The sequence below is a fragment of the Gekko japonicus genome, unplaced genomic scaffold (genome assembly GCF_001447785.1).
Source record: "Gekko japonicus isolate JY-2015 unplaced genomic scaffold, Gekko_japonicus_V1.1 scaffold1579, whole genome shotgun sequence".
Lineage (NCBI taxonomy): Eukaryota > Metazoa > Chordata > Lepidosauria > Squamata > Gekkonidae > Gekko > Gekko japonicus.
The window spans coordinates 331,286-344,902 of record NW_015161443.1 but is presented as its reverse complement, the minus strand read 5'-3'; the positions used below and the strand labels follow the sequence as shown (position 1 = coordinate 344,902).

Sequence of the window (13,617 nt, the reverse complement as noted above, 5' to 3'; positions counted from 1 at the left end):
AGCATTGTTGTCTCGCTTTCCAATTTTTTATAGAACTACTAAATGACACTGAGCAAGGGAGTTTCATTATTTGCCCCAGAAAAATAATTTTCATTTTATTATTTCACCTCAGCAGGGACTCTTCCTCAGAAACGAGGAAATGTGTTAAAGCCAGAGAACCCTTTAGAACTCCGTGGCATGAAGGACTTTCATTCCACAAACAGTGCCCCCTCCACCTGTATGTTGGATTGAAACCTGAATTGGTTGATCTGTATATGCATTTGTGTCCTTCATGAGGAAAATAGTTGAGGTAAGTATGAAATTTAGGTTTGCCTTCTGGATACTTATGAGAGAAATTTAAATTGTGAAGGGGGGCAGGGTGAGACAATGGTTCAGTTATGAGAGGTCAAAATCAGAAAAGCACTTGATAAAAATATAGATTCCTACCAGAGTGGAAACTGTAAAGGAGTCTGGTCATTACATGAATGACAAAGAACTAGAGTAAAAAATAGTGCTAAACTGCAGATAATTTGTGGTAGAACTGAAACAAGTGGAGGAGAACATTCTCAATCAAATCCTTATGCACAGTATTCCAAATTTAATTAACATTCCTAGTTATGAATGCCACTGTATTTCTGTTCCTATTCCCATTGCTTACTTTTCTCCACAAATTTCATTTCTTACCTGTTTTTTGGCATTTTCCATATCAGCCTTGAGTCTCTTGATAAGGGAAGTCAGGTCTTGAATTTCTTGGCGGCTGGTTGTCACGTTGTTGCAATGACGTCCCCAGGTATCCTGCAGCTCTTGGTACTAAATTTTATGAGGAAATGGATTGGTTTATTTTTTTATTCACTTCAGTGGTAATCAATGCAACTCACTTCCCTGGACCTCAGTTCATTCTACCTAAAGCTTACCTTGGTGGCATACAGAATATTGACTTCATCCTTGCTCCTCTGGGCAATCTCCTCATACTGATTTTTCACAGAAGCAATGATTCCTTCCATGTCGAAGTCTCGATTGTTGTCCATGGATACAACAACGCTGGTGTCATAAGTCATGGAATTCAGGATCTCCAGTTCCTGCAAAAATGAGACAAGACTTCCAGCACTTGGAGGGCTTTTAGCATGTAGTTGTAGCCGCCCTAATTCATGGTTTAAAGCATATTTGGTAAACCCATGTGCTGCAAGGGAATCTGGCTTTGTTTAAAGGCCTGCTAATGTCTGAGGCTGCCAGTGGCCCATTTTCTATCCCGAGATGCAGAGTGAGCTCAAGGGAGGGAAAAGAGAGGTTTGTGCTGTTTCGGAGATGGCAGAAATAGCAAGAATCACACTTGTGTCTGCCTTTGCCAGAGTCTTTTGGTATGCTCTGAGGATGCAGGAAGTCGTTGTCCCCCCCCCCCTGTAATTTCACATTGGATGGGGAGCGGGATAGAAGCAGTGTAAGTCCCTCTGGCTGCCTTCCCCCTCCCTGATGATTTTTTTTTCAGAAGAGAAAGAAAGAATAATTGCTGCATAAAAATTCCTTACCGTCTCATAGAAACATCTGAAGAAATCTAGGTCCTGTCTTAGGGTTTCCAGTTTCACCTCCAGCTCCACCTTAGAAGCATATGCACCATCGACATCCTGAAAGAGAAAAGGCATGTATTGCGACTTAGATCTTTGACCCTATTCTTTGCCCGCTTAGAATGTGAACTCAATGACCACTATAGTCTGAATGTTTTTGAAGAAGAGGCAATAATTCCAGGCATCACCTGATGTTGTATTAGTAAAGAAACATTGTTCAGAGGAAGTTCCAACGAAATGATATGTCATTCTGGAGAAGATCATTAAAAACTTTGAAACTATTATGAAATTTTCCATGACGATATTACTGGTTACTGATTGTCTGATGAACACTGAATACACTTTGTATCATTTGGCTATTTAGCACCTCTTTTGCAGTTTCCTTCGGGTCTGTTTCTATTACCTTATAGAGACTGTCTTCCATAATTGACTACCTGGCAACCTTACTTGGCACCATCAGTGAAATGCAGATATGATTGACCACTATTGTATAAAAACATAAGAACCGCCTAGTCAGATCTCATCAAAGGCTCCTGTAGACAAACATTCTGTTTCCTTTATAGGCTGGACAAACTCCTCTGGAAGTTCATGAGTAGAATAAGATTGTAATGGCCAGTCTGCATCCTCTAATTCCTTGACTAACCTTTTTCAGCTCAACAAATTGGTTTTCTGCAGACACACGTCGATTAATTTCCTCTTCGTACCTTTAAATCAAAAGAAAAAGAGAGAAGTCCCTGAGAGTTTGTACTCCCAGATCTAACTAACTGCAGTGCAAACGGGGGGAAACCAAGGTGAGGGAGACAATGTTGGGCTCATCACTCACACTGCATGTAATTGTGTAGGTTTCTCCTAACATAAACGAGGTACTAAGGCTGTGAGGGGACTAGTATCAGGGAAGAGGGGCTATGACAATTTGCCTTTCCACCACTTTCCAGCCAAACTTCCACCTCCCTCAGGCTTCTGATTTGACTTCACAGTTTAGCAGCTTCTCCTCACTAGTTCTTCCAAATAGAAACCCATGAGCCATTTGAAGAAAGGATGAGATAGAAATGTAGAATACAAGGAAGAACAACACAGTAGAGATTCAGCATTTGCCCTGTACCTTACTTAAACATGGTGTACTAAAGGTGGCTGTGCAAATAATAAGGGGGGGAATTCAGAACAACGGTGTGAACCCAGAATTAGTGTCCCTCTTTTTGATGCCGTGTTTGCAACCATCACACAAGAACCTGCTTGCTAAGCACTGTTATTGTCCTCAGAAGTGTCATCCTGACTAGAATGGACCCTTCCACCCTCATCTTGTGAAGACTGTTGTTTAGAGCAAAAATGGTCCTCCAACTCAGTCAGCATGATCAGAAGATACAGTTCTGCAGGGAACCACAGCCTGGTTCAAGAGGTCATTTTTTAAAAAAAAGAAAGAATGCATGACTATATACATTTGGGGTTCTTTTGATTTTGTAGAGTCCATATATTCCACTCCTGTCTTTTTGAAATTTTCTGAATGTTTTTTTAAAGGTTGTTTGAAGGTTGTTTAATGTTTAATGGCAAATTAACATCTCACTGATAAATGAGGTGGGACCTTGCATCTTTTTCTACTGGTATTTTTACCCTGTTACTTCTACTATTCTGAATCATCTCAACAGCCTTGTTAGCTGTGAGGTCAGTTTTTTAACGTATGCCGGTTTTTGAAGATCTAAGGGTATGGATTTTGGTGGCCTTTGGAGGAGAGAGCACTGGAGTCTTAACATTCTTCTAATATTTTCTTTATTTACAAATATGCAAGAAAAGCACAACTCACAATCTTTGTAGGCACCTTTATCTTTCTATTCCAAACTAACCTGGTCCCTTCCCTCAGCTGGGAGGGATTACCTTTTCCAAGCTTTCACAGTACTTAACAAAGCTATCAAGGGATTATTGTCTAATATTTATCACTTTTATTAAATTTTTGTACATTACAAGACTCTTCTTCCCACTGGAATATCCTAACATGTCACACACACCCAACAACAGGACACTGAGGAACATCAGTTGACCATTCTGAATGGTCAATAGAACAAAGGAATGGCCAACCATCTGCAGCAGCATTAGGGGAGAAATGCTACTTTTTAACAAGCTGAACTGACATCTGTTTTCCCATCAAAGTTTGTATGTTGGGCAAAGCACGTTATAGTTTTAGCCTGTGGATAAAAGAACCCAAAAGAAAGTCCCAAAATTCAGCCGCATTTCTAGAGATTTTGCAATGGCTTTTAGTGGCAAGCAAACTGTCCAGATTGGGATCAATTTCTGCATGCACATTCTTTCACTACCTCAAGGATAGGGGTTGCCTGCTCTGGGTTGGGAAATATCTGGAGATGTTGGGGGTGGCGACAGAAGAGGAGGGGTTTGAGGAGGGGAGGGAACTCAGCAGGGTACAATGCCATTGGGTCTACCCTCCAAAGCAACCGTTTTCTCCAGGGGAACTGATTTTGATCATCTGGTGATCCATTGTAATAGCAGGAGAGCTCCAGGTGCTACCTGGAGGTTCGCAACCCTACTCATGGATACTGTAGTGCTCTTAGTGTCTGCTGGATGCTATTGCTAAAAAGGTTGTCCCTCTAGCAAAAGAAGTGACTAGGAGCTAACTACAAGCAGCACACATAGACAAAGATGGAAGTTAAGCATTTCCATGTCAGAGGAAATAAGGGGTAGAAGGTACTCTTCTTTGCTGTTTTGAAAAATTGGGCCTTAGAAATATGCAACTTGTTGTTACTTTTACTCTCAGTTTACCTGCTTTTATATTCTTCAACTAGATCCTGGAATTTGGTTTGCTCCGACTGTAGCTGTTCCCGTTCATTCAACAAAATCCCCAGCTGCCTATTCAGGGTGGCGATGTAGTTATCAAACATGGGTTCAATAGTGTTCTTTTGTTCAGGTTCTGCTTGCTGAAGGCAGGTCCACTTAGTTTCCAAAAGTTTGTTCTGTTGCTCCAAGTGCCTAACCTGTAATAGAACAGGTGCCAGAGTGATACCATACCATTACAATCTATAAACAAACACCTATTGCTTAAAAAATTGTTGAATTCATGAGTCCAATTGGACCCCGCCCTCCATACATTACCATTTGATGCATTTACAAAACAGAAAAAAGAATGGCTTAGAAAATAAAGAGATGACAGCTTCAAATCCCAAACAATTATGCTTTGTTTCATATGATATGTACTGTCAATCATTTCTTTCTTCTTTAATGCAAATGAGGCACTTCTTATAATGAAAATCCAGGGTGAATCTATTTGTGAGAAATTTAATCACAGTTTGAAGAACTTGGAACCTAAATACAAAGGGATGTGGCTTACCTTATACAATATTGTTATGGGTAGCCATAAACATAAAGAAAAGCAAAATGCTAGAGAATTGTCATATATTATCCTGGAGCCTACAGTATGATTGGAGGCTATGCAATGCAGCAGTCTAATAGTTTGCTTGTCTCCTGTAACAGCTACAGAGGAGGTGGGGCTTTAATGTTCTTAAATACATGAACTGTGTTGTGGAATAAAAATGAAATAGAGTGAACTAGTATCCATTTATACAAGTGAAATAGCAAGAGTGAAATAGTATCCATTTACGTAGTCCTAAAGTACAGCACACTTGCTAACCATAAAGAAACTGGGAACATTCAGATGAAGAAGTGCCCTTCTAAAGTCTGAACGTTGTGGGGGCAGGATAGGGCTGTAAGATTACGTAGACATTCCAAGATTCTTTAGTAAACAGCTCCATAATCAAACACTCCCATCTTGGGAGTGGGAGAAGCATGATGCTCCAGCATTTGACCAACTAGTGTGGATGGCAGAAGTGGACTGAATGCAGCAACTGAATATGTCAGATAGGTTGTGAAGTTGAGAATGTGTCAGGCAGAAAAGCATACCAGCTTCTCAACACAATATGCATCTGTACTAGTGTACACTGCATAGAATCACAGAGTTGGAAGGGGTCGTGTAGGCCATCTAGTCCAACCCCCTGCTCAATGTAGGATTCACCTAGAGCATCACTAACAAGTGTTTGTCCATCTGCTGCTTAAAGACTGCCAGTGAGGGGGAGCTCACCACCTCCCGAAGCAGTTGATTCAGACAGGCATGTCCAGCAATGATGAACTGCCAGGTTAAAATAAATCTGATATCTGATTTAGACTGGAAGTGGACCCAGCAATTGCCACAGCTTTCTTACCCATTTCTTATTTGATGAAAACAGGGATTCTAGTTCTAATTTCTAGTTAGGCATGTATAGCAACTGCTATTCCATGTTATGGAACAGAGAAGGTCAAGCAAACAAAACAGAGGCATATATAATTGGGGGCACAAACCATGTATCAGGACTGTTGCTCAGTAAAGAAAATAATAGATTCATTGAATGAGTTGGGAGAGGATTAATCTGTAACATCTGCAAATATTTGCAGCTGAGAAAAGCAAATAGATGTTGTAAGGAGAAGAAGCACAATATGCATCATCTTAATAATCAGCTTTCTGTGATACAGAAAGGGATGCCTCTTCTAAAATGGCCCTTGGCACCTGCAATTTATACCAGTACTGCTAGGTGTATATATTTAAATACTATTTTTAAAAAGATTAAACATTTATGTCTTGTTACTCAGGACACTTTTTAAGTTGATTTTTTTTAATGGTTAAATCAACCCAATTAAGTAGCTCTGTTAAGATAAATTATCTTAATTCCTCTTTAACCAATTTCTCCCTGAAAGCCAATAATCTGTTTCTTTTCCTCTTTTTGGGGAATTTAGAGTGTGTTTCTAATCAATTCCATTGCGTTCAAAGAGAAATCTGAAGAGAGGAGAGGCAGGAAGGGGGGGTCCTGCAAGAGTTTCAGAATTTTACTCTGTAAATGCTCAGGAGATGCTCAGAGACAAGCAACATCTTCCCAAACTTCCTAACCTGATTCGTTTTGAAACCAGTTATCTTTTAATCTGCTCCCATTCCTTCCACATCCCACTAAAAATCAGAGTCATTAGAATAAACTTGGCACCACGGAGCCAACTGATTTAAAGATGCTATATTGGAGATACTTTTGAGTTACTCCAGCAATTTTGTAGGGAAGCCATCTGGGTTTGGAGGTTTTTTTTGGTATTTTGTACACTATTACTAATGTGGTGACCCACTGATGAGTGCAAGTTATGAGACACTCCTGGTGTGCAACCACTTTTTGCCTCCATGGGGCAGTTTATTAAAATATTACAGGGATTGTAGAAATGCTGTATGCTGAGTTCTATCCAAATAAAGGGAATGTAAGTTATACAGCAGCATTACTCACTAGGTTATTGCCTACAAAAACATATTAGAGCCTATCAAGGAATAACCTTACATAAAAGCATTAGTAATGCTTAGCTGACACTCTGGTTGAAAGTCTGATGAAAAACTATCAAATGAACAGTCCTAAAGATTATCATTCTTAAGTTTTCCTAGCAGCAAAAATAGGTGAGGGAGATTTTATCTTTGTCCCTTTACTGTACTTTGATAGGCTATATTGTAATTTATTAATTTCTTTTTAAAAAAACACATTAAAATAGAGAATTAGCATATCACCTCACCTTGTCGATGAAACCAGCAAACTGGTCATTGAGGGTTTTGATCTGATCTCGCTCTTCCTCTTTCACTCGAGAGATCTCTGGGTCAACCTGTATGCAGAGGGGCCGCAAGAGGTTTGCATTGACTCGGACCCCGTGGATCCCGCCACTTACACCGTAGCGGTTGAGGGGCTCATACGGTCCACCATCACCAGCAACAGCACCTCTGCTATAGAAGCTGCTGCCTAGGCTTTGGGTCCCAAAGCCTGAAATCCTATAGCTTCTGCTATAACCACCACCAAGACTGCGGCTGCTGAAGCCCCCGCGTCTATTAAAACCTCCAAGGCTTTGGCTGCTGTATCCTCCAAGTCGGCTGTGGCCTCCTGTACTTACACTACTAAAACCACCAGACCTGCCAGTTCCAGGACCCAAATCCACAGGCCCAGAACTATAAGCTAAGCTACCAAAATCCCTAAAGCCTGTACTATATCCAGCAGAACTTCCTCCATATCCACTAAGACCTCCACCAGAAAGTTTCCTGCTTCGCCCCATATTATAGTGGCTTATGCTGGTGTAGCCACCACTTCTGATGCCATCCCTAAATCCAGTGCTGAAGGCTGAGGGAGATGAGTAACTCCGTCTTCCGTTGAAGGATCTGGAACTGTACTGTCGACTCATGATAGCTTCTTCAGAACTGGAACCAAAGTAGCTGAAGCAAAACAGGAGATGCTGGAAAAAGCTCCCCAGAGAGTGCAAGAGAATGGAACCCCTTTGATATGACCATCAGAAATTCTCCTTTATATATGCTAGAAGACTTGGGCTTGGCTAAAAGATAACAATCGAACCAGTCCATGCTATTCATGGGATTGGTTTATTTGGAAGTACTGAATAGGAAATGTATTTTTTTTCAATGTGCAATCAAAAAAAGACATCAAAGAAAGCTACCTTTATGCAGATGAAGTGATCTGAAATTGAAAAATGTCGCTTGCCTTGCAATCCTCATGAAGACGATGTTGTAGTAACTAATTAGTCTGTTTTCCATAGAGCAATTAGGCTTGAGCTAAATGATTTCAGAAAGGTCCTTTGCATTTTGCCTCCTATGGATTTCACCATCCTACCCCATCTTTCTTACCATGCGAGAGAGAACATTTTGCAGACTTGCGTCTCAGGGCTTCAAGGTACAAGATATGCAACCTGGCCAATGCAGCCTGGTGTTGCACACAAGGCAAATATTCGGAAAATTGTGTAAACCTAACTAACAAAGCACAGGAAGTATTTCTGAATGCCTCGGATGAATGGGATAGTTCTTGATAATACATTAACAATGGAACAACTACTGAATGTTGGAAGTGCATGAAAAGGAGTAGTCTTTGAAAATCTCAGAACATTATGCAGTCATTATGGCTGTATTGGGATGCAGCCACAGAAAATTATGGGGTCATTTTCTGGAGGCTTCAGATGACTATGTGGTCTCTAAGCATGTCTGGACACAGCTTCAGATGATTATGTGGTTATTAAGTGAATCTGGACACAGCCTCGGAAGATTATGTTGGTCATTAAATGTATCTGGTTTAACTTCAAGTAATTATGTGGTTATTAAGTGAATCGGACAATTTCAGAAAAATTATGTGGTTATTAAATGAGTCTAGACTCAACTTCAGGTGATTATGTGATCATCAATTATATCCGGACACAGCCTCTGAGGATCATAATGTATGGTCACTGAATTATTTGGACACAACTTCAGATGATTATGTGGTCATTATGAAAGTCATTGAGTAATCTAGACACAGCTTCAGATCATTATGTGGTCTTATCAGGACACAGCCTGGGAGGGTTATGTGGTTATTAAGTGTATCTGGGCGCAGCTTGATTCCACAAGGTAGACAGAACAAAAGGAGGCTGAGAAGCCTGAAACATGAACTTAGCTATCTACTAGGTCACTCTGTCTGTGTGGTCCTTGGTTTTTAATGGTATTATTAAATTATTCAAAGATGAACATCCATACATTAATCCTTGATGATTGCTGAATGGAACAAGGCTAATTGGATAGCATCGGTCAGAAGGCGGAACAGAAGGAAGTGAATATTAGGGATGAGCCAATGCAATCAGCCCTCAATCTCAAAATTTGGATTGACTATAACTATTTGAGAAGCACAACTTGACACCAAACCAGTAACAAAACTGACCTAAATGTGATGGAAATGTGCCCAGATGGACCCAATGAAAACATACTTCTTTCTTGGTAATCGTTTTGGGAAGTATATTTTTCCCTCTGGCATGATGTGAAGTTGACAAGGCCTAAAGTCTGGAGCCTGACTCTCCCCCCTCCTACAACCCAAAATGCCTCCTAAAACGCTGTTCCCAGAGGACCCCAGGAAAAGCCTGGAGAGAGCTGAAGGTCCTGCTGTAAAAGGAAGGAACTGTTACAAATAGGGTTGCCAAGTCCGAAGTGGCGCTAGAGCGGGGGACTCCAGCGCTGCTCCGGGAGTGCGTGGGTGTGTAGCGCTCGCATGCCACAACAATGTCACCTGGAAGTGACGCGACCACCCCCCCCCTCGCTGGGGAGTGATGCGTTGGGCTATGTATTGCCCAAACTGTCAAAAGTGGCCGTCGCTCGCTTCGCACGATCGCGAAACGCTTCAGTCCTCCATCTTAGCCAGACCGGAATCCATTTTTGTTGATGGAAGTCCCAAGTTATTAGTTACACAATTTAACAAAATTTATATATTATATGCCATGCAGCTATACACAATGAATGCAAAAATCATGTTAAAAATTGAATAGCTTTAATGGGAAATAATTATTACTAGACAAGATTTGTGGGACAAGGGACAAGTGAAATGAAACCAGGAGATTATAAAATTTGATAGCATCCTCACAGCTGGGCTGCCTTTCCAATAAACATGTATAGGGGAACTATTTTAGATTTGAGTAGGAAGGCCAGATTGCCCACTCTGGAAGGCAACCTCCCTGTCTCAGTCTTGGTCCCCTGCCACTGCTCAACAGGGCAGTAGGAGGAGGGGGGGAAAATGGCAGAACACTCTAGGATTCCTCTGAAACTTTTAAGGTTTTTACCATAGAGTTTCAGGAAAATCCTAGAGTGTCCTGCGATATAGTCATGTCATCTCTGGTTATGTAGCCAGAATGGATATTGTGGCACTGTAGAACACTATTTGCATAAGCCTGCATCCTAGCCTCCCAGTATCCAACCCTAAATTTGAGTGTGGGGAGGAAAATTCAGCTAGGTTTAAGTGATATATTGAAGTTTATATTGGGAGAAAGCAGTTTATTTTCTATCTCATTATCACATTTCAATCCCACCCTAACTTCAAGGAGATCAAGACAGCACCCATGGCTTTCCCTTTTCCTTTTTATTCTCGCCAAAAAATGAGATCACCCAGTAAAGCTTCATAGCAGAGTAAGAATTGGTTTATTTGTTTGTTAGGTTGAATCAGGGAACATAAGGCAGAATTTAGAGTATAAGGTTTTATTCTTCTGTCCTTCTGAAAACCCTATTCTGCTTTCTCCTCCTTCCCTTTTCTCTCTCCCTGCTTTGCTTTCTGCTTCTAGGCTAAACAACACATTCAGATTTTAAAAGCTGGGTCCAGAATCAGTTTCTCTACAGCCACACAGCAGCAACGGGGAATGTTTTTTTTGGAAAAACATAATGGGCTTGGAATGCCACTGGGGGGGAAGGCTCCTGTGTCCCCCCCCCAAGCTATTTTCCTACACTGAAACAGCACTTGTGATTAGTTATTTCTCAATTTTTGCTGTTCCTCATGCACAGAATACTCCGCTCCACTCAATACACCCAACTCTTTAAAAACATGAATATGTAGTTTGGCCTCAGTTATAAGGGGCCTAGTCTACCCAGCAACAGGCTATGGACTCCCTAATGGGACACACTTCTAAGTACCAACAATGAAAGAAATTACAGCTATTAAGATACATTAGGATTTAAACTTCCACAGTATGACATGCTAGCATGATACGCTATCCACTACACCAATACTGGCTGTCTCTTAATAAACTTTGCGGAGGTTACTGTTTTTATATCTCTTGACAATGCAGCCAAAGCATCAACACTGGTCAAAAGTGTTGCTGTTTATGCGCAAAGAGATTTATACCTTTGGCAAGTATAGCTAGCACATAAGCCTATAATAGGCAACCTGCATGTGGAAGAACCCAGCTTGTGAACCACAGATTCCCGTGAACTCACAAAAACTGCCTGAAAGGTTTACTATTTTTGTAGTCTACCATCATCACCATGAATTCAAATACCATTTTGGTTTCCGTTGTATTGCTGATGTTCAGTGACTCAATTTCATATAAGCAGCAGGAGATTAGTAGAGACTTACACTGGGCTGTTTTGGTTTAGCAATAAGGCACTAATGCTTAGCAATTGCAAAAAAAATTGTGTTATTCAGTCAGGCAATTTTTTCTTTGTCTTCACTTCAAGAAAAAATGTATACTTTTAAAAATACCCCCCTGCACACACTTCCTATGGTACATGGATACAGACTGGGGCTGCTGCTGCTGCTGTTCCTGCTGGCCTGCCTGGGCAAGAGGTCAATGGGTCAAAGGACTAGATGACCTGCAAGGTCCCTTCCCACTCTAACATTCTATGATTCTATGACTAAGTAGGTGGACTGGAGGAGAACCTCTTTCTTTCTCTTTTTTTTCTATCAGCAGTTTCTAATGCAACCAAGGGAGTGTGAATTGGGGCACTGTGGGAAATGTAGTCCCCAGGGTACCTGGGTTGGGAAATTCCGGGAGATTTAGGGGTGTGGCCTGGGGAGGGGGGAGTTTGGGAAGGGGAGGGAGCTCAGCAGGGGTGTGATGCCGTAGAGTTTACTCTCCAAAGTTGCTACTTTCTGCAGGGGAACTGATCTCTGTAATTCCGGAAGACCTCCAGGACCCAACAGAGGTTGGCAATTCCATGCAGAGCCAATGCCTGCTTCTGTATGGCTCTTTTCCCCGCACACATTTTAAAACCATTTTATGCTTTTTATGCATTGTATGACATTTATATGCCATAGACACAATCAACACAAAAATAAAATTTTATTGAGAAAAAATGATGTGAGGGGGGAGAAATTGGTGCACAATTAAAGACAGAGAGAAACAAAGTCAAAATGCGGATATTCAGATCAAACCAGGCAGCTTTCAAAATTGTGCCTGAATCTTCTCCTTAGCGTATAGCCATGCCACCTTTTCATGGACTTCGTTAATTTGCGGGTTCAGGAGTCAGTGTCAGTCATATAATGGGTATAAAGAAATCATCCCACTTAGGCCTGAACATGTCAGTCATTTGCTACCTTAAATGGGAATTCAGTACTTGGTGCATAATCAGAATCACCTTGCCCAACCATAGAAGGACATGCTTTTGCACATAACTCTAAGAGTAACACACACACACACACACACACACACAAAACTTGCAAGCTGCAAACATTTGAGATGATGGGAGATAAAAGTCGGGGAAATTGGCCTTCCATGCAGGGCCACCTCTAGCTCTTGCTGTCCTAGTCAAAAATTAATTTAACCTCACCCCTCACATATCTGATTGTATACATAAAGAAGTAATTGTGTTTCCTCTTCCAGATGTTTCTCTTGAAGCTGACGTTCCTATCCCCTGTCCCATACATATGAATGAACAAAACACCTTCAGTTCATTCACTAGTACAGAAATAGAGAAACGGGTGATTAGCCTGATGCCCCCAGTACTTCACTACCTGTCCTGCCTATTAGATTGGGATGGTCAAACTTATGTCACTATTGCAATGGACTTTGCAAGGCGCTGTCTTGGCACACCATAGGGAAACTTTGATTGTGTCTAGGGTTGCCAGCTCTGGCTTGAAACTTCCTGAAGATTTTGAAGAGGACCAAGAGGAGGGCAGAGTTTTGGAGTGACTGGGAGTTCAGCGAAGATGTGATGTCACTCTAGGACTTCTGTTTCTCCTAAACTCTATGGTACACCATAGAGTCTGCCCTCTGTAGTTCCCATTTCCTCCAGGGGAGTAGATCTTTGTAACCTTGAGGTCAGTTGTAATTCAGGGAGATCTCCAGACTCCACTTTGAGGCTGGTAACCCTAGTAGGTGCAGAATGCAACAGCTAGACCGTTAACAGACACAAGTTATCAGAAACATATCTCTCCAGTACTAGAAGACCTACAGTGCACTGTTGTTGTTTTCCCCTAGTTTTAGAGCCCTGAACACTTTGGGGCCAGGGTATTTAAGGAACTGCTTACTTCCATATGCGCCAGCTTGGTCATTCCGATCTGCTGAGGTCTCTCTGTGTGTCATCTCTCCCTTATATATAATTGAGTATGACACAGCGTAAGACAAAATGTGCTCCGTCAGCCATTGGCTGGCGAGCTGCCGCTCAAGGCTGCTGCCATGCCATTGGCTGGGAGGCAGGAGACGAACGCTGCATCTGAACGGCATGGCGGCAGCTGCGGCCCAATTTCCCTCCCCGCCCACCCCACCCACCCACCCAGTTGAAGGCCGCTGGAGGTGAGCGGCC

The 13,617-nt window shown here is 41.7% G+C and overlaps 1 protein-coding gene across 1 annotated transcript in view; it reads right to left on the bottom strand.

Moving 5' to 3' along the window:
• The window catches only part of LOC107125611 (keratin, type II cytoskeletal cochleal-like), an 11,995-nt gene extending 4,149 nt beyond the window's left edge, over window positions 1-7,846 (bottom strand). Inside the window, exons 1-6 of the mRNA XM_015429041.1 lie at window positions 7,113-7,846; window positions 4,308-4,519; window positions 2,185-2,245; window positions 1,506-1,601; window positions 894-1,058; window positions 664-789 (exon numbers count right to left, since the gene is read on the bottom strand). Of these exons, the coding sequence (XP_015284527.1) occupies window positions 664-789; window positions 894-1,058; window positions 1,506-1,601; window positions 2,185-2,245; window positions 4,308-4,519; window positions 7,113-7,766 (1,314 nt within the window). The 5' untranslated portion in view covers window positions 7,767-7,846. The remainder of the gene's footprint in view (window positions 1-663; window positions 790-893; window positions 1,059-1,505; window positions 1,602-2,184; window positions 2,246-4,307; window positions 4,520-7,112) is intronic.
• Window positions 7,847-13,617: the final 5,771 nt, after the last annotated feature.